Source organism: Drosophila pseudoobscura, chromosome 4, assembly GCF_009870125.1.
Source record: "Drosophila pseudoobscura strain MV-25-SWS-2005 chromosome 4, UCI_Dpse_MV25, whole genome shotgun sequence".
Classification (NCBI taxonomy): Eukaryota; Metazoa; Arthropoda; class Insecta; order Diptera; family Drosophilidae; genus Drosophila; species Drosophila pseudoobscura.
Genome location: NC_046681.1, coordinates 17,464,862 through 17,484,978, shown reverse-complemented (window position 1 = coordinate 17,484,978; position 20,117 = coordinate 17,464,862). Strand labels below are relative to the sequence as shown.

The window sequence follows — 20,117 nt, the reverse complement described above, 5'->3', positions numbered from 1 at the left end:
TGTTAACCAAAAATTCAACGAAGGTGAATATCCATTATGAAACATTTTAAACAATTTTTGGCACTCAGACGGATGAATGTATCTAAAATTATAAGGCTTCATCAGCCCATTTTTCTTTGATAGCTGCTAGAGCAAATTGGTCGCAAGAAAATTAACCTCCAAAGACCAAGTCAACATCAATGTTTTTTATGTTTAACATTATTTTCCCACACAGCACAGCTTCGGGGAACGGTGGAAATTTTTGACAGATGTGAAACCATCCATCGAAAAAACAACTGATAACAATGACCATAAAAAGCTTTTTACTGAATTGTGATATCTCACAAGACCACTTAATACCGTTATTTTTTGGAAGCCCTTAACAATTGCAATAACTTTGTTTGGAAGTTAGTTTGTCCTAGGCTGCTCGCAATTTACTGGAGTATCCCTCGTTTGATAATTTCTGCTGCTCCTTTTGCACTTCCAGTATTTCCCGCTCAATCTCCAGAATATTGTCCAGTTTTGTTCCTTTGGGGGGGTGCCCAATCGCAGAATGAACGCGAGGGCTTTAGTTGATTCTGTCCTGGAAAATACCAAGTGCAAAAACGTAACAGCTTTTGCCAAAAGTCAAATTTTAAGAATGGAGATTTAAAAGTTGCGTTGTTGTTGATGGAATTGGTTAAGCGGTTCTTACCGATGACCGGTTTAATAGCCGAACTGCAGTTGCGGTTGAAACTTGCAATGGAGACAACAGGCCAATGTAGAGGATTACGAGTTTTTGGATAAGCAAGGCTCCAGGTCGACAGAAGATGCAGATAATACAACAGACGATCTTACAGCTAAAGAACCATGCTTTGCAACAGGAACATATGCTGTTTCAAATGAGAAAAAAAGCAGAATGTAGTTGCAATCCGACTCCTAACTTAAGTCTCACACCCAGTCGGATGGTATGGGGGAACGTTTTAGCAGAACTTTAGAGGAATATAGTGTATAGCGGAGAAGAGTGTCGTCGACACAAATCAAAAAGATTAAGATTAAGTACTTCAATATTTTTAATGGCATATCGTTCCAAAAAGCATGATACAACAGCGACCGCTTCGGATTGGACGATTGGCCCAACTGCAATAGTTGGGAACAATTTAGGAGTTCCGGCTGATTTGAAATTAGCCAAGGCACTAAAGTTTAATGGAACAAATGGTGGTGATAGACGCGACTCACCAATTTATAAGAAGTCGCAATAGAGAGTGACAGAACGCCAGCCCCATATGATCTGAAGGCGAACACCGAAGACTTTCACGATGGCGACTTGGTTCTGTTTTATAATCCACAGAGGAAGAAGAGGTAATTTCTTCTTCTTGTTATCTTGTATTGTTATCTTGCGGCACAGCAAAACGTGGCAGGTACAGCTAGTTTAATATAAAAGTGGAGTCTTAACTGTTTATTGTTGGCTTAAATATTAACCTACCGAGATAAAATTGTCGGGTGTTTTCCGTGTTTTGGGAATTCCCAATGTCTTGCATTCGTCTTTGAATGTGTGGGAATCGATTTTGTAGAATATTCTTAGATATATATGTATGTATTGCGTCGGAAACGCTTCCTTCTGGGTGTTACATACACCCCCTTTCACCAAACATATAAAATACCTCTATACTGTTTGAGTATAGGGTATAGTGATATATAATTAAATGCTGTGGTATGAAATAGGGTTGTACGGATGGTTGTGTCATACTTACTCATCAAATTGGAAATCATTTATCGCTTTCTGATGCGAATGCAAAGAACGAATGAGGCAAGCCCCCTTTCTACCTCGGCCAGTACGAAGAATGTATGTGATAGAGGGGAGAGGGGGAGTAATCGCGTGCGGAGTAGCGTACTCATTGCTATTTCATTTTTTCCTTTTGGCTATAATACTGATGCGATCTGATGCAATCTGGAATACTTACATATATGGTCATTCTCTATGACTTTGCGGTTTTGTTTCAGATCTTGAAAATTGTGGGTAGCACAGATTTTCACCCTTTGTGTGCGTGGTAGGAGGGGATGGTAGCAGAATTTTGAAACAAACTTGAATCAGTGTGATATCACAGGAGTCTGCACACAATTTGGTTGCTCTAGCTTTTATAGTCTCTGAGGGCTAGGCGTTGAAAAGGATGGTTAGATGGACGGACAGACTAAATATATTTTATGGGTTCGTTAACATTTACTCCTGGGTCTTACACCCATTCACTTCCTCCAAACATCTAATGCACATCTATACTCTTTGAGTACCGGATTTAAAAATCGTTTGCCGGTTTATTTAGAGCTATAGCAGATATTGACCTAACATTTTGAATGTAGGTGTTGATCCGCCGCGAAAGATGCCAGCCAAATTTTTGGGACGACGGGTGTGGCGTGCTCCACATTCCGGAGAACTAAAATTGATCTATGGACTCTTTACATGTGTAAAAGACAATTTCCAAAAGAAAATCTCTTACAACCTAAAGGACAATTCTAGTGCACTAAATAAATATACCCGTCATCAATGCAGAAAAGACACCCATTTTTGGAAGATATCTACGTGCGAGTAATAGAAACGTAAAACATCTCTCATCATATTATGATTTATTTACACATATCTGGATCAACTTTTCATAATATAATCTATATACAAACATTAATGCAAAGAGCTTTGCTCCTGAAATGCTCAAATCTAAATTATTTAAATTGCGTTAATATGCAAGGCCATATTACAAGTTCGAACTTAAATCCAATACAGACAATGCTTCGTCCTTTTCTTCTTGCAACTCCTTTGCAGTTATATTTAACTTCGCTTTAGCAGCATCACTTAGGTTTAAACCCTGGACGATTTTCCATTGCTTATTTTCAATGACAACTGGAAAAGAGAAAATAACGTCCTTTGGAGAGTTATAGCTGCCATCCGAACATACACCCATTGATACAAATGTTCCTGGAGCGGTACCGTTCCACCAGTCATGCATATGATCGCAAGCGGCTTTAGCTGCTGACATAGCGGATGACATTTTTCGAGCTGAAATTACAGCAGCTCCACGCTTTTGAACAGTTTCAACAAAGGCACCTTGTAGATATGCATTATCATTGACAGCATCAGCCACAGACTTGGTTTCACCATTGATAACCACTTTTCCTTGTCCAGCATCTGGGTATTGAGTGGATGAATGGTTGCCCCAGATTATTATGTTCTTAACGGCGGATATGGGAACTCCCAACTTTGTAGCTATTTGCGAGGTGGCGCGATTTTGATCTAATCGTGTCATTGCTGAAAAATTTTCACGTGGAATGGATGGCGCATAGTTAGCGCAAACAAAAGCATTAGTGTTGGCCGGGTTTCCAACCACAAGAACCTTAATATCTTTTTTGGCAAAATTTTCAATAGCCTGTCCTTGTGCTTTAAAAATTTTTACATTTGCTGATAGCAAATCTTTTCTCTCCATTCCTTCTTTACGTGGCATGGCGCCTACAAGAAAGGCGGCCGAGACATCCTTGAACCCAACAGATGGATCTGTTGTAGGTATAACTTGACGTAACAAAGGCAACGCACAATCCGCTAGTTCCATGACAACACCCTCAAGAACGCCAACCATAGGCGGAATATCCAGCAAATGCAAGATAAGAGGCTGATCAGATCCAAAAACTTCTCCTCGTGCGATCATGTACAGCAAGGAATAAGCAATTTGACCAGCAGCTCCAGTCACAACAACTCGAATTGGTTCAGCCTAAAAAGATAAGAACCAGATTGTTTATTTAGATAAAAATAATAATTATGCTATGCAGTTTACAAGAAAGTGCAGACTTCCATAAATGTTTACTTAATTAATTTCTGCTCAATGAGAGGTAAAAGTGCCGATGAAGTGGATGGTAAAATCATAGATTGAAAAGCAAAATTACAGATTATTACAGTGATTATTGAAACACTCAAACTCTCTACCCTATATAGGACAACAAAAAATCATAAAAAGGTTGAGGTTAGTCCACAGCAAGCTGACCAGTACCCACCCATATCAAATGCACTTGTCCCTCACTCGTCCCTTAAAGATACTCATCATTTAATAATTTAGATCCCATTCAAATTGAAGCTATCCCACCATCAACGAAATGCTTTCACAAATACATAGAAAAATCACAGATCATCTATAATACATACCTAATCGAAATTGTAAATATTTCAAATATTGTGACCATTGCTCCATATTTCAAAATTTAATTTCTCGTCAATATTTCGCAACTATGGCAGCTACATATATGACATAAAGGACCGATTTTGCCAAAAATTTGTACCTCAACATGTCGGCATTAAAGTTCACCCAATTTTCGCAACATTCATTTGGGATATTGATCCAAAAATCATGCAGGATACCCTAAAGATCTTTATTGTTCTTTTGTTTCCTATTAGAAAGAGATACATTTGTACTTTAACTTCATCCCGAACATTTTCAATGGGGTTGCAAATCTAGGGACTGAACAGGCAAATCCATGATCCATGAAATAGAGACAATTCTTTTTGTACCACTTTCTAGTATGTTTTTAGTCATAGTCCTGATGGTTGACACAAAACAACGGCTTTTCGTGGTCCGCATGAGGCAGCATCAATGTTTCTAATAAATTTTTTGTGCCATGTATTGGATCATGCATAATACAAAAATCATGCCCATACCATGATGCTTGTTCCTCTATGTTTTGATGGTTTTACAAGTAAGTCAGGGGTTTGTATTCTGCATTAAGTAGTCGTCTCAAACAAGATCAAGGCCCTTTTTCACAAAAAAAAAGAAATGTTGGCTTGCACGGACCATAGGATGTTTCTTTGGGCCAATTAATTGCTCTTTTGCATATTGAATTCGATTTTCCCAATGCCTTGCAGTCGGAATTGGAATTATATTTTGTAGCAACCTAAAGACATATAAATACATATGTATGTAGCTGTCAGATGATAGCTCAAGTGAGCAGAGTGGGCGCACCCTGCTGGCTAAAAATGCTCAGTTGTTAATTTTGAATGCATCTTTAGCTCAACCCCTCTAGTAGCTATAGTGTGCGCGAGGCTTATGTTCAAGCGCCTTTTAAACTCAAGCTAAGGTCAGTACACAGTACCCCGCGACCGTGCTTACGTTTTCAAAGATAACGGAACCCCATCCGAATACCCCCCTCCGAGACATTATACAATATCATGACACCAAAAATGAAAATTTTGATATGTTATGATATGTGTCTAAAAATGTTTCGAGTGTTTTGTTGTGCCCATTATAAAAATGAATTTACTTTGGAAAGAGAAAATTTAATTTGCAAAAATTTACAGTGTCAATCAAGTTATGACGTTTTTTATGAACATGATAGAGGGCGATTGAAAGTTAAATTTAATAATTCTTTCTATGTACATGTACATATGTGCATATGTATAAACGTCTGGAAATATGCATGTACAATAAATATATTAATATTTTAAATTGATTCGATTGGAAAAATGCATATAATGCGAATATTTATGGAAAATAGAAAGAGAGTTCAATATTTGATTTTCATCTTACCATTTTTACACTTTATTTTTTCTTTACTGACACTTTTTAATGCTTTTCACCGACTGGATAGTAATGGATTGCGCTATCGGTACAATCGATAGTTGGGCCACCAACCGATGGAGCTGAGATTTGTACACATCATAATTTTAAGTGCCTAGATGAAACTTAATTTTGAATTCAAATTATACCAAAATGTATAAATCAGGCATGTTGTTGTTTTAACTTTCCAAAAACTTTGGTACGCAGCGCCGATAACCCGTTTTAATTCATAACAAATATTACAAGTCCCGTTTCAAAACTAAAACTAAGATGAATCAAGATGAACAAAAATTAAAGCAACAAAAATCATAATTCTACTGTACAATTTGAAATATTAATAATAATAATTATATTTTCCAATAAAAAAATTCGTACTTTCTTAGTTTTTAAAGAATACAAATAATCTGTTATATATTCCATATTACGAGATTCCGTTGTACCATACTCGATCGACAATAAAATGGGACTTCAGAGTCTCTCCTGTACTATTGAAGCGTTTCTGAATTGAGATAAATCATCCGAATTTTTAATGTCTACATTAAAAAAGATGGAACCACATGAGAAAACAGAAATCGAACAAACCATTTCATCCGGTGCCGTGGGAGCGTACGCTGAAAGCTCGCATTCGACATTTTCGATGTATGAACTGAAATATCGATATACTGTGTGGTTAGTGGTGATATTTTGTATATATCGGTGTACTATAAAAGCATCGATATATGATTTAGTTGTGTTTATAATTTGTAGTAAAGAAAAACTTAAATCGTAGAACTATAAAAAGTAAGAAATTACAGGTGAAAAATCGTAAAGCAATATCTATGCAAATTGAAATGAAAGTGCTGTCGTCCATGACCTCTTCCAGTGTTAACTTATCTGTTTTTGTATGTTTTGATACAAATACCATTAATTGCTAATATTTTTGTATCGCACTAATAAAAACAAACAACTTTCTAAAATATCAAGGTATAAGAAAGATTTGTAAATAATAATATGTGAAATACATATGCAAGCCATATATACCAATAGCTTTCAATAGCTTGTTATGTACAACTAAATATAAAAGATCTGAAAGGTAAATAATTGTCTCATCCTGCCGTGCCGTCTATTCTGATACTGCCGGTACTCGGGTGTTTTGAAAATGAATTTGGTGTTCCCAGAAATAATGAATAATTGACTGTAGAGTTTATTCTTAAAAACTGAAAACTATTTGTTTCTTGTTAATTGAATCAAAACGAAGAGTAAGCGCCACATTTATCCATATACCCTTATCATTCATGTCATATTAAACTTGTACGGTTAAGTAGAACAACAAACATTTATTATTGTTTTGTTCGGGGCCGTTTTTAACCATGTTATTAGGAGTAGCAGTACTACAGAAGTAAAAATTGAGTCATAATAGTTTCTTCACGTATGTAAATTCTTGATAGATCATTACAAGTTCCTGATAAATTGATTAAGCAAGTGAGACGGGTGTTGGCGAACGATCTAAGCGAGTTCTTAAGGGTTTTCCCCCTAGTATATAACTGTATATTCTATTGATTCTATCTCGATTAATTATGCTTTGCATCCAATCCAAAGGACTTCGCTTATAAGCAATTTGTCTCATTAAAATTCGAGAGTTTTGCACTGTTGTGTTTCGCGTAACTCTCGTTTGCGATATCGTTTACTAAATTTTGTTTATTGTGAGTTCACATATAATCGAATAATAACTGAGTTTTGGATACTGTAGTGTAGTGGCGACTCACCGATTCTTTTTTTTAAGTCTGATTGAATTCCAATTAACCAATATTTAATTGATTTTTGTGTGCATTATTTTTATGAATTGATCTGGATGAAGATTTTCGCCCCGAAGTTAGCTGTCCTTTCTTGATTAGAAATATTTTCAGAAAAAAAAAACAAAAAAGAATGCTAAACAATGCTAACTAAATGGGTTTTTATATATTATTTATAGACTCAAAATGAATCAACCGTTACTGACGGAGGAAAGTACGCAGGACGAATCCTTTGGTGTTGAGGTTTCGAAAGATAATTGTGGCGAAACTACTACCGAACCAATTGCGGAAACACCTTTTGTAGATTTTTCTATAGAAGAAATAAATCAAGTTGAAGTGCAAAATTTCTCTAATACCTACAACAGTACTGAAGAATTGTTAAAATTTCCTGCAAGAGAGCATCGACGTAAAGAATGTACTTGGTTGAAAAAAAGTGACACAAGCTTTTCAGACGCATTGAGCGATCATAACTATACATCACAAGAAGAGCTAAAGTGTCGACAATGCCTGGATTGTGTTGAAAATATGCTTCAAAATCTTATTTTTCCAAATAGAGCTGTATCTGAGCCTGTTACAACAGACATATCGAATTTCATTGACACCACCATACAAAAAATAAAAACTTTTAATTTAGAATTGGATGTAACGAGTGAAAAAAAATGTACTGCAGAGTTAAAAGAGTACTGTTCAGAGCCCTTGGAAGTCGAGCTGAATGACCAGTACCTTGAAAATGGTACAAATTATGTGAAAAAAAAAATTGTCCTTAAACCAATTTTAAGAGCCACACTAAATTTAGCAAAACAGTTAATAAATGATTGTTATGCGCACACTTCAAAATCTGAAGACGAATTTAAAGTGATTTTATTAAAAAAAATAAAAAAACTTCACGAAATTGCCACCATTGGAAGTACGTCTTCATGTCAAGCTCTAGAGAAGCCGTTAAATGGATCAAAGATGACGAAACATCAAAAAAACCATAAAGCAAAAATGAGACTACTTTTAGATACATCTAGTTCATTGAGTTCGGACTCCGAATTAAGCTCCGAAAGTAGCTCGGACGATCTAAACGAAAAATCTTCAATTGAATGTAGTTCCCGACTGTCGTCAATAACTCACTGGAACCATTCAAGTGAAAACAGGAATTTGCTTTACGATTATAATGACGGTGTTGATCTTTCCAAATATATAAAGCTGGAAGTAAATAATAATTCAAATTTGTGTGGGGGCGATAAAAAAACTATAACAATTACGAAATCATATGTATCGGACAACGATACTGACCAGGAAATCGACAGGTTTGTATTTGAACCAAACCGAATTTTTGTAATAGATTAAGGGCAAGAATTAAAATGTTAATATTTTCTCTACAGACTGACAAATTTGAGTGCGTTGAATACCCGTCATGGCCATAAGACTTGCACCAAATCAAAGCAAAAGAGTCACCAAAATTTGTTTCAAAAGAGTATGGATAAAAAGGATAATGGCTCTGGAGAAGACATGGACCAATATGAAAGTGATACCATAATTGAAGTGAGTATGCACGAGGTCAAACTTTTTTACTTAATCTTACAAATAATACAATAATTTTTTTTCACTTTAGAACGAAGATTGTATTACCGAGGGACAGTTTCTTTCGCGTTATAACGAACAAATCAAGATTCAACTGTTAAATGATTCAAGTAGTGATTCAGGATTGTCAAATCAAAGTGACTACGATAATTCAAAGGAACTTTTGTCAGAAGAAAGTGATAACATAAATAATACTGTAGACAAGTTCTTGCGAGATTTTAGCTCGGATAAAATAGATCAAGTGGAAACGGACGATGCTCTTGTTGCTGACAAAGAAATTCAACTTGACTATAAGCGGTCAGCGAAAAACGCAGACGTGCTTGTCAAAGAAGATGATCAAAAAAGGTCAAAAAATACATTAACAGAATCGGGAAAGCACAATAAACATGAAGAAATCGTTCTAAGCTCGGAAAGCGATTTTTCGGATGTTGAAGCTGATCTTCAAAAATCAAGATTGATAAAACCAATGCTTCGAATTGATCAGCTTGCCAATGAAACTAGAGCTGCACAAAAAACCGAAAGTGAACGTATACGACGCCTTGAAAAGAAACATTTGGAGCTTAGCAAAGCAATTAAAAAGAATTCTGAAAATATAAATAAGTCAGAACTAATACTTGATTACATCGAAAGCACTAATAAGTTTATTAAAGTGCATTGTGATATAGTTAAGCAATTAAAGCCGCACCAAATCGATGGTATTAAATTTATGTACGATTCTTGTTATGGCGGAGTGGATCAAGCCAAAAAGAATGCTGGATCAGGATGCATTTTAGCTCACTGCATGGGCCTGGGAAAGACTCTACAGGTAAAACGAATATTCAAAATTTGAGCAAACATTAATACAACAAACAAATATTTTCTTTTAGCTCATCGCTTTGCTTCACACCGTCATATCTTACAAGGAACTAAAGACAGCGAAGGTCTTGGTACTCTGTCCAAAAAGCACGGTCATGAATTGGGCTGACGAATTTCATTATTGGCTGAGTCCTTTGAATGTAAAAAGTCATTTAAAGGTTTTCATTTTCCCTGATTCATCGTGAGTTTGATTTTTTATATAATTATGTATTTACATACATTCATGTACTCCGAGGCCTTTTTTTTATTTTATTTTATTCTTACTTATAACATTTTTAGTTTGCCCAATATTTAATATTGGAACGGAATTTTAATAATAATCAAATTAACACAGTATCAGACAAAAATATATAAGCTAACCAAAATATTATAGCCTTATATACGAGGAAGCCAAAAAAAAATCCAGAGCTGTGGCACATTTAAATTCACAAAATAATTTTCTGACTAACGTCTTCATATATTTCATTGATTTTTATTAGGGATCTGAGAAAGATCCACACTTGAATCTGATCAAGGGCTACATTCCATTTTATATATTTCAACCAATTTCCAGTTGTTATTGCCGGTTTTTGGACTTCGGGTTAAGATTTATCGGACTGAAATGTTACATGTTTATAACGGTATTATTGAATTGAATCTTTAAATGAATGAATACAAAAAACTAAATCAGAAACCTGTAACTGTTACCTATCCGATGTTAAAAAAGGTCACCGATAATCGAAAAATGATAGAACTCCATACCGGATACCGATACCTAACACGTTTCATTTTTCTGGCAAGAACAGAGGACAAACAATAAATATGTGCCAAATTTAAGTTACATTAGCTTCTAAATTAAGCTTCTAAAAACTGTACACAACTTTTTGAAATTCCAATTATCTTAAAACTTACTCTTTTATGTGTACTTTATAAAGTGCTTCGAGGTCCTTGCATCTTTTCGCTTTCTAATGCATTATTTATACTTCTATTTTTAGGGATATTGCAGAAAAGCTACGGGTATTGGAAGAATGGTCATTATCGTCGACTAACAAAGCGGGCTGCTTATTAGTGGGCTACGAGGCATTCCGTTCTCTTGTCTTTTATCACTCGTATAAATATCGAGGGAACGTGACTTCTTCAAAATTAGAAAATGTTCGCGGAAAAGTTCAAAAATACCTTTTAGAGCCGGGTAATTATTTATTTATAAGACATTAATTCCAAAATGGTCATTATTTGTATCTTAACAGGTGCCGATTTAGTCGTTTGTGATGAAGGACATATTATTAAAAACAGCAAATCTGCCATAAGTCTTGCTGTATCAAAAATTAAAACGCCAAGACGAATAATATTAACCGGAACGCCAATACAAAATAATCTTAAAGAATGTAAGTTTTTCGTAGAATTAAAGTATCTGAAATTGATCCCTGTGAGGTATTCTCTGAGTTTCACTGACTTACATTTAGGTTCTTTTTTAAATTATACTGTATTTTATTTATTGAATCTTCTCTTTTGGAGACTAGCAAGTAGGAAAACTCTGGATATAATATGTTTATTTAATTAATTATTTAGAGTACTGCCCTAGCTATTATTGCTGGGCGGGGAGGTCTTTTCCCCGGAGTCGTATATGTCATCAATATTTTATGAATGTTCTTTGGAAGTAATATTTCGATTTTTTGAATAAAGCCATCCAGCAGAATGCGGTTGAAAGCTTTGCCGAAATCTAAAAAAACAGTGCAGCATTACTCTAGTCTTTCAAATTCATTTCATATATCAGATGTTTTACTGCTTGAATTCCGAACTGGTGCATCGGGCATCCAGGCTCCTGTGATATCACGCTTTTACAAGTGTACAACCATTTAACCAATTAAGTAATTCTTTAGGGATGCCCACGAATATACAATAATAATAATTATAATAATAATATATTTTTAGATTATAGCATGGTAAACTTTATAAAACCATTGTACCTTGGAACTGAAAGAGAGTTTGCAAATTTATATGCAAATCCAATCAAGAACGGCCAACACAAAGATTCCAGTAAAAAGGATATTACAATAATGAAGCAGCGATCCTACGTGTTACACAAGAAATTATCAAAATTTGTTCAGGTAACTACATTTTTTATTTTATTCAGCATTGTTGGTCAGGACATTGTTAATCTTGTGCTACTGTGAGGTCGAGGAGTTTTTATAACGCATCTTTAATATGTTTATTACACACTCGAAGTTTATACCGGGTACTCAAAGAGTATAGATGTCTGTAATAGTGATTCCAACACCTCGTCACAAAACAGGAAGGGAATTATTGATTGTTTAACCGATCTTTTTTATGGAGCTCTATGGTATATTGGTACATTTGATTTTGGCGATTTGATTTTAGATTGAAAACTGAGTGACTAGTTTGCATAGAAACAGACCATTAATGCTGCTGAATATATTTTATGAGTTCTTAATGTGCATTAGGAACGCCTTCCTCGCAAGAAATCGACTTGAACGTGTGTTAAGTTGCGGCTGATAAATGTTCTATAAATATGGTGATAAAGTTTAATATATTACTTTTTTTCTTTTATTTACAGAGGAAAGAGGCAGAGTTGCTTAAAACGTTTTTGCCACAAAAATTCGAGTATGTTTTATTTATTCCGATGACGTCGGTTCAGGTACGTAATTATTTATTCCTTTTTGATTGTCGAACAATATATATACAATTAGCTTATTATGATTTTTGTATGTCTCTATGATATTTAATCAATTCTAATGGTTTCATGATTCTAAATGCAAGCTTTTCAGCTTATTCAGGAAAGCCGAGTAAAAAATACTGAATAATTCTGAAAATTCTCGAATTCTCTTGCAAGAAGCAGTACTTCGTTTATTAGTAGTATATTTTTTCCTGAATATATTTAAAAATAATACAAATATATAAAGTATACAAACATAACGTGCATTACTTCTGTATTTAATATCACTTTAATGAAAGGTTTTCAACGAATTTCTTTATAGAATATACTTTATGAACATATATTGGAAGCAATAGGAAACCGCGGCGACTGTCGAGGCAAAAGCCTGATAACAGATTATACTGTTTTAAGAAAGGTAAGTTTAATATGTTTGAGATGATACATGCTAATAATTTTCTTCCTTAGATATGGACACATCCTAAGGTATTAGAGGACGCATGGAAAAATGCTACTATCGTACGTAAACAACTTATTGGTTACTGCTCTTAAAACCATCTTATAACGTATAACTATTGTTTTTAGCAAAGAAGCAAAAAAGAAATTAAAAAAATCCCTTGCCCGAACTCCGAAGAAGATCAACCAGATGACATCTATGACAGTCAAACTGGTGTTATGTCTGTAACTAATGATTGGTGGCGCAGGTATCTGACAAAATCAGATCTGGAATCTGTAATTCCTAGTAATAAACTCCGGATAATGTTTTCCATTCTTCGAATGTGCGAAGAGAAGGGCGAAAAATGGTGAGCAGGTGCACAGCTACACATATACCTAGAAAACAGACAGCCAAGACTCTACCTAGGCAAAACACCATCTAAATGTTTTCTTTAAAAACTATTTATATAAAACTATACATTTGGCCGTATGCGAGAGAGGACTCTTTTCATGCTCGCTGCTTTATAACAACGCCTAGTTACTTGTTGGAGTCTTGCGAATTTATCAGGTCGGCTCCTACTCGCACTGTGCCCGTGCTGCCTTTCCAAGGTTCCAAGGTTCCTCTGAGCGAACTTGAGAAGGAGGTGACTTCCAAGAGCCTATCCTTCCATTTTGGCACCTTTTTTTTCGGCTTTCTAAAGCTCAACGTCGATCGGCTTGGTGGGTCGCTAAAGGTGAACTCCACGCCCACTATTATGTGAATGGAAAAGCCTTTAAACTGAAGAGTGATTGCTGTGCCAACACTTAAGTAACTTAATAGACGCATGCACATGAAACAATATTCATGTTTTGATCGTTATTAATTTTCTACTCTTTCTTTCTTTCCAGTTTAATCTTTTCCGCTTTTGTGGCAGTACTGAATGTTGTGGAATACTTTTTCAAACGGATTACGGAGTCTGATCCCGAACTGTTTTATCTCGCCCGTAAGCTCAGAATACGCTAAATTTCATATATTATGACTAATAATAATTAATTAATTGACATCAATGTAAATTTTTCTGATAGACTTGGGGCTCCAATATGTTTTAGTATATTATAATTATATTATAATTAGTTTTAATCAACTTTGCAATTTTGAAAGCTTTCAATTGGCCTAAGAATATTTATAGATTAATCTAGAAGTTAATAGATCATACATACTTTTTACGAAATATTACGCGAATAGTTTGCAGACTCTGACAAACTTTTTGCATTCCAGATGTACCATCAAGTCATAAACCCTCAGGAAAATGGATCAGTGGCCAGGACTATTACAGACTGGATGGCAGAACACCTAAAAACATACGACATGAAATGATCAAACGATTCAACAGTGAAGTCAACAAACGTGCACGCGTTTTTCTAATATCTGCCAGAGCTGGAGGCCAAGGAATAAATCTAATTGGAGCGAATAGAGTTATAATTTTAGATACCTCGTGGAATCCCTCTAATGATCAACAAAATATATTTCGAGTATTTCGTCTGGGGCAAAAAAAAAATTGCTATATATATCGTCTAATTGCAATGGTATTGTAAAATGAGCCATGAAGCTATACAGCTGTTTTCATTTTTACGTTTCTTATACTTACAGGGCACAATGGAAGAAAAAGTTTACTCTCGATCTGTTACAAAACAAGCTATGAGTTTTCGAGTAGTAGATGAACAACAAATAGATAGGCACTATAACATGGAGGAATTAGCAGAACTTTATACGTAAGTAATGATTTATTTATGAAGCTAAACTAAATTTGTCTGAATACTGAATATTCGGAATTGAACAGACATCCTAACAGCCAGAAGGAAGCGTTTGCGACCCCATAAACTACATAGTATATATATTCTTTATCAGCTTTAATAGTAGAGTCGATATATATAGTCGATTATTATTGCCAGAATCAATAAAATAATAATGTACATACATTGTAGATCAGTTATTTCTGATCTACCTCATTGCTCTTTATAGTTAAGTTATTCTATTTAATTATCATCAATACCACATTGCCATAAGTTCCATCCTGGGAATCGAAATTGGTTTCATTGATATCTTTGGAGCCTATCTTGTTTTGGAAGTGACTAGTAGGCACCGAATTTCTCCATGGTTATCCTCCTTCGATGTCGAAACCATCATATCGATGGTGTGTTCTTGAACCTCTTCATGGCCCGAGAACGAAAATTTTCCTCTGGAGTCGATATCGCTCGGCGGTAGAACTACTCACAGGGTTTTTGGGCGACCGACGCGGTGATTTTGCAGCTTCATTTGCCTGCGTTCTTGCACACACGATGTGCAGTAAATTTAATATATATCTATATAAGAATATATATGCTTGCAGATATGTATCGCACCTTTCAGTCGTGTCACTGCGCCACTCAACTATATATATGTAGATTTAATTTGCGAGTCCATCCTGGGGCGCCATGAAGTTTTGAAATAGTTTTTCCAAATATAAAAAATCTATACTGGTGGCTGCAAATTTTTTATATTTCAAGCGACGAAAAACGAAAAATACCTGCTTTCGATTTCAATTATTTGTAAGGACCTTTTCCTCTTCATTTAATTAAATCTTAAGCCTAACTTATATAATGTAGCGAAGTGGGGTGAATTTGCCAAGAGCGAGAGAGAGCTTTCTTGTGCTTCCCGCACTAACTTACGCTATACTTCAATAAAATCAAATGTAAAGTACACTTTGAGCCGAGATGCTACCCTCTAAGAAAGTTATTTTGGAATAATAAATTATTGACTTGCTAATATTTTACTTTATAGGTTGACGAAACCAAAAAAAAGTGAAAGAACTATGCCTGTGCTTCCTAAGGACACTATACTGGCACACTTATTAAGACAATCGGAGCTTGTTTATAAATACCATGAGCATGACAGTCTCTTAGAAAATAAAGTGGAGCAAGAATTGAGTGAACAAGAAAAAGCGGATGCTTGGGAAACGTACGAAAAAGAATTAGAAGTCAATCTAGGTAAAACATTAAATAGAGTCTCTCAACCTTTATGATAATATATGTATTTATTATTTGCAATCTCTCTCCCTCAGAACAAAAGGAAGGATTACATGCTGAAACGTAAGCAGATATTTAAAGCGGTCTTATAAAAGCAACATAAAAGCATAATCAATTTTTTTCTTCTTCAGAGGTCAAAGCAGTATTCCGACTTCAAGGCTGTCCTCGTACTTAGCTCCAATTCCAAGTCTGGATGTAAGTAGAAATTATCATCCCAATAAAAATGTGATGCCCTTGTTACTGGGATAGAACTAAATCACTAGGATCTGATTATATGGTGGCTTCGTTAGGAGCCTCGTAGTTTCCCTTGATATAAACGTTTGTAAGGCTGTCAAGATCTTTGGGTCTTCCTTTTTAACATCAGGAAGAAAGTTTTCGGGTGTCCCAGAATTTGCAGTTTTATGTTCTATGCAATATTTCGTTAAACTGAAACTTATGTCAAATGTGTACATTACACACATATGTACACACATATATAACAAAAATAATTTTATTTTTTTTCAGATGCAAAATTTATTAAACTACAGTATTCAGCCAACAACATTTATGCCACAACTTAATTACAACATGAATCAAAATTACTTGAACAACTTAAACTACTACCAAAAGTATTCGCTACGATATCCAGACATTAGTTCTTGCTTAAATGATAATAGCTATGTCTCCCCTTATAATCCAATCAACCAATCAAATCATAATTTTCTTTCTGCGAGTGTACCTAGCGTGCCAAATAGTTCCAGTTCAATAGCTCCAAATGATATATTTCAGAGACATTCTAAAAGTATTGAGCAATCGAATCTAAATACAAACAAGGTACTGTCGTTTGAACAATACAAAAATTTTCTTGAAAGTCCTTTCTCTAGTCTCATGAACTTTTCGAATCAGAGTTATGATGCTTCAACTAATAAAGCAAAGTTTACAGACGTTGGAGATAATGAAATTTCAAGAAAGGAACGTTTAAGTGCATTCGATCCTCGATATACTCAAAGCGTATGCGCTGCGAATGATTCAATTATTGCTAAAAATATAAATACCGTTGATCTTACACATATTACAGCAGATGAAGAAAAATCGGCAACAATGGTGATTAAAGATCCTGTGTCAAACTCTTCAAAAAACACTAATCAACGAAAAAGAAAAGTCCCACCCTATGCCGCTGTTCATAAAGACACGACAAACCTTGTAGTTAACCAGAATTCTTCTTTAGAAAACATAACCCGTAAGGGTTTGACCAATTGTGGCATGCAAAATGTACCCCTAGCTAGCCCTCCGCAAACTATTCGTAATTCCAAGCAACCTTTTGCAATGTCTACGAGTACTTCTGATGCCGCTTCAAGCACTACACGCTATGACCGCTCCAATATTGTACAGAAAAATACGGTTAGTGATTTGAAGTTGGTGTCAAGCGTCTCACTGAATAAAAACGCAAATTCTAAAAGTGGAGTGTTTAACAAAACTATACAACATTCAACGAAGTCAACAATAGGAGATCCAAAAGATACCCCTTCGCTAAATCATCAAAATAAAGTAAGGAATAAAGTCCATGAACCTTTTTCTCCTTTCAAAGACAACGTGGGACGAAATGTTAGCAATGATAATGTTGAAATTGATGTCTGCTCTATCGGGTAAGAACATAATTGTATTCTTATTATTATTATTAACGAGTCGACTGACTCGTTGGACCTCCAGGCCCAAAATATTTGAATACAATCCTACAATTAGACTCTGCTCCAGACTGCCAGATCACTGTAGTCATCCACACGGAAGATATTATAAAATATTTAAAATTAAAAAAAATACTATGTTGCGTTTGGTTGACTTTTTCTTTTAAAAATTCACTCAATATTGAAGACGATTAAGCACAAATAAATATAACTAAATGAAGATACTGATACTTATGCCTTTAATTGATTTCCTCTTTTGTTTTTCAGGACTCCACTTTCAACTAGGAAAAGGTCAGCAGGTACTCAAGACGAAGATCTCAATTTAAAAAAGAATAAATTATAATTCATCGATATGTTCAATCCGGCCTAACAGCAGACCCGCCATGAAATAGCATAAGGCAATAAAAGCATTTTTTGTTGTTAAAAAAATGCATAGTACACAAATAATGCTAATAGTTTAAATAAAAAGGTTTGTTTATTTATAATTCATAATTAAAAAATTTTTTGTATATTTTATTATTCCATCCTTGCGCTACGAGCATATTACATACTTATAAATTAGGGCGCTAGACACAACAAGTGAATTAGTTTTATTTAAATTTAAGAATGGAATTTACTAACATTAAGAAGTGATTAAAATTACAATTAAAATTGTATACTAATATTTTCTAATGTAATTTTGTAATGTAGTTTCTAGAGGTCTCGCTCTCTTTTCATTCATCTTTACTATTTTAAATATAAAGGTCAACTTGAATTGCATGGCACCACTGATTGCCTTGACGTTAGGAAGTGGTTTCCAAGTGCGAAGTGCATATACAAAAAACTGTCTCATTGTGCAGGAGTCTTGTATGCATTTAAAATATTTCTGGTCTTTCCCGTGTGCTCATGATGGCTGAACGCCAGAGCCGAAGACCCTGAAAACCCAGTTGAAAGTTAATTGATTAGCGATGGGTCCAGCTCCCAATATAAATCGTAATTGTTTATTCCTTCTGAGAGCATATTGGATTATATACTTTCCTGGATAAGCGGCGCGAGAATTTAACCTTCACTGCTGTGGCGATTTTCTCTCTTTAAACCGACCTCGTATTGCCTCCTGCATCGGCTTTACCTCATCGGCTTTGACCGGGTAAGTTTTCCTTGCTTCCCCCCTATTCATATTTTCCGTTGACAATTTTTTCTTGGTTCTTTTATTTTTGTATTCCCTCTAGCTCTATTGGCCGAGTCCCTCTCTGTCCACAAACTGCTATGTCGCGATCCCCTCATCTTGCCATCTTTGCAGGCCGCTCGCCGTCGGTACCTCCTCCGCGGGTGATTCCGCCATAGCTCCTCGTCCTCTCGAGAGCTCCGAGTCGACAATCTGATAATCGACGGCGCAATCGGTGGTTCCCGCCGACGAAAAATATTGTCAGCAACCCCCCATTGATACGTCGCCCAATGAAACGCTGAGCTTCGGCATCGAGACGCGTAAGTAAACCAGAATATAATTGCGGATTTATTTTAAAATAAATCTTCCTTCACAGAGGACTTATGTGCCCTACGCTTTGCCACAAGGCGTGTCGTATTCGATTTCCTCCTCGCCAGACGGAGTTCTATCAAAGTATCCCAGCCAGACAGAATCGTATCCCATCAGGACAGAACAAGTCATCGTCATCCTTCGACCTGGACATCGACTACAAGGACTTTGACAATGGCAAGGGCAAGGGTAGCGCCTCGCGGGCTACTAGACTCTAGATAAATTTTAATGTTATTAGGTTTAAGATAGATACAAATGTTTTTCACGTGTTTATTTATTTATACTCAGCTACGATTTGATGAATACAACTATTGAAAAAATATCCTTGCAAAGAATTGGGAAAACATACTTTCTAGGGTGGGGCCTTACCAATGATATTTCCAAAATCAGGAACGTATGGAACGGCCAGATCGGCCCACAAATAATTGAGAAAACAGGATATTTATGTTAGTCCATGGTCCTTGATAAGGACTCCGTCAATTCGGGGAAATTTTTCCGATCACAGGAAGTCATTGCACGCCTAGATCGGCCGTCAACTAGCCGAGAAACTAAATATGTATGGTTGTGATTGTTCGAGTCCTTAGCGAAGGATCAAGGACATTTTTCTGATCACGCATGCCCTCCGCACGCCCAGATCGGGCTACAAAATAAGGGATTAAATAAGATATATATGTCTGGAGAAAATATTCTTGATCCTTGGTCCTCGATAAGGACTCCATCAGATCTGGGATTTTATTCTGAGCACTGGAAGCCGTCGCCCCTTCCGATCGGTTCACAAATAAGGGAGAAAACAAGATATATATGTCTGGAAAAAGTATCCTTGATCCTTCGTCCTTACAAAGGACTTTATAAAATCAGGGACATTTTTCCGAACATAGGAAGCCGTCGCACGCCCAGATCGGCCCATAAATAACGGAGAAAATTAGTATTATTTATCCTTGATGTCCTTGGTCCTTGAGAAGGACTTTATAAAATCAGGGACATTTTTCCGAGCACAGGAAGCCGTCGCACGCGCAAATCGGTCCACAAATAACGGAGAAAACAAAACGGGCTATGAAAATGTAGGTC

The 20,117-nt window shown here is 35.6% G+C and overlaps 2 protein-coding genes across 5 annotated transcripts; one reads left to right on the top strand and one right to left on the bottom strand.

The window, feature by feature from the left end:
• Nucleotides 1-2,567: 2,567 nt before the first annotated feature.
• On the bottom strand, nt 2,568-5,644 carry Mdh1 (malate dehydrogenase 1). Its single transcript, XM_033380952.1, has 2 exons — nt 5,517-5,644; nt 2,568-3,713 (listed from the first exon to the last, which is right to left on the bottom strand). Exons 1-2 carry the CDS (start codon nt 5,517-5,519, stop codon nt 2,706-2,708), a joined length of 1,011 nt encoding a protein of 336 aa, XP_033236843.1. The 5' UTR covers nt 5,520-5,644; the 3' UTR covers nt 2,568-2,705.
• Nucleotides 5,645-6,233: 589 nt separating this feature from the next.
• LOC6903315 (transcriptional regulator ATRX-like) lies at nt 6,234-18,200 on the top strand. 4 transcript variants are annotated; one of them, XM_033380949.1, is made up of 21 exons: nt 6,254-6,618; nt 7,498-8,613; nt 8,689-8,848; nt 8,919-9,692; nt 9,754-9,923; nt 10,717-10,910; nt 10,969-11,106; nt 11,654-11,829; nt 12,297-12,377; nt 12,718-12,810; nt 12,861-12,911; nt 12,978-13,195; nt 13,716-13,810; nt 14,086-14,393; nt 14,458-14,579; nt 15,628-15,833; nt 15,908-15,935; nt 16,004-16,067; nt 16,377-16,685; nt 16,758-17,497; nt 17,804-18,198. In XM_033380949.1, exons 2-21 carry the CDS (start codon nt 7,505-7,507, stop codon nt 17,877-17,879), a joined length of 5,112 nt encoding a protein of 1,703 aa, XP_033236840.1. In that variant the 5' UTR covers nt 6,254-6,618; nt 7,498-7,504; the 3' UTR covers nt 17,880-18,198. The 4 variants fall into 4 exon arrangements, with proteins under 4 accessions (XP_033236838.1, XP_033236840.1, XP_033236837.1 ...); XM_033380947.1 differs by having other exon boundaries at nt 6,234-6,326; nt 16,377-17,497; nt 17,804-18,200; XM_033380946.1 differs by having other exon boundaries at nt 16,377-17,497.
• Nucleotides 18,201-20,117: the final 1,917 nt, after the last annotated feature.

What these genes read in the sequence shown, in the direction of transcription:
- LOC6903315 (XM_033380947.1), top strand. Translation starts at nt 7,505, where the DNA reads ATGAATCAACCGTTACTGACGGAGGAAAGTACGCAGGACGAATCCTTT. An exon ending in TTCATTTTCCCTGATTCATC is followed by an intron (nt 9,924 to 10,716) that starts GTGAGTTTGATT and finishes TTCTATTTTTAG; the next exon opens with GGATATTGCAGAAAAGCTAC. An exon ending in ATTGATGTCTGCTCTATCGG is followed by an intron (nt 17,498 to 17,803) that starts GTAAGAACATAA and finishes TTTGTTTTTCAG; the next exon opens with GACTCCACTTTCAACTAGGA.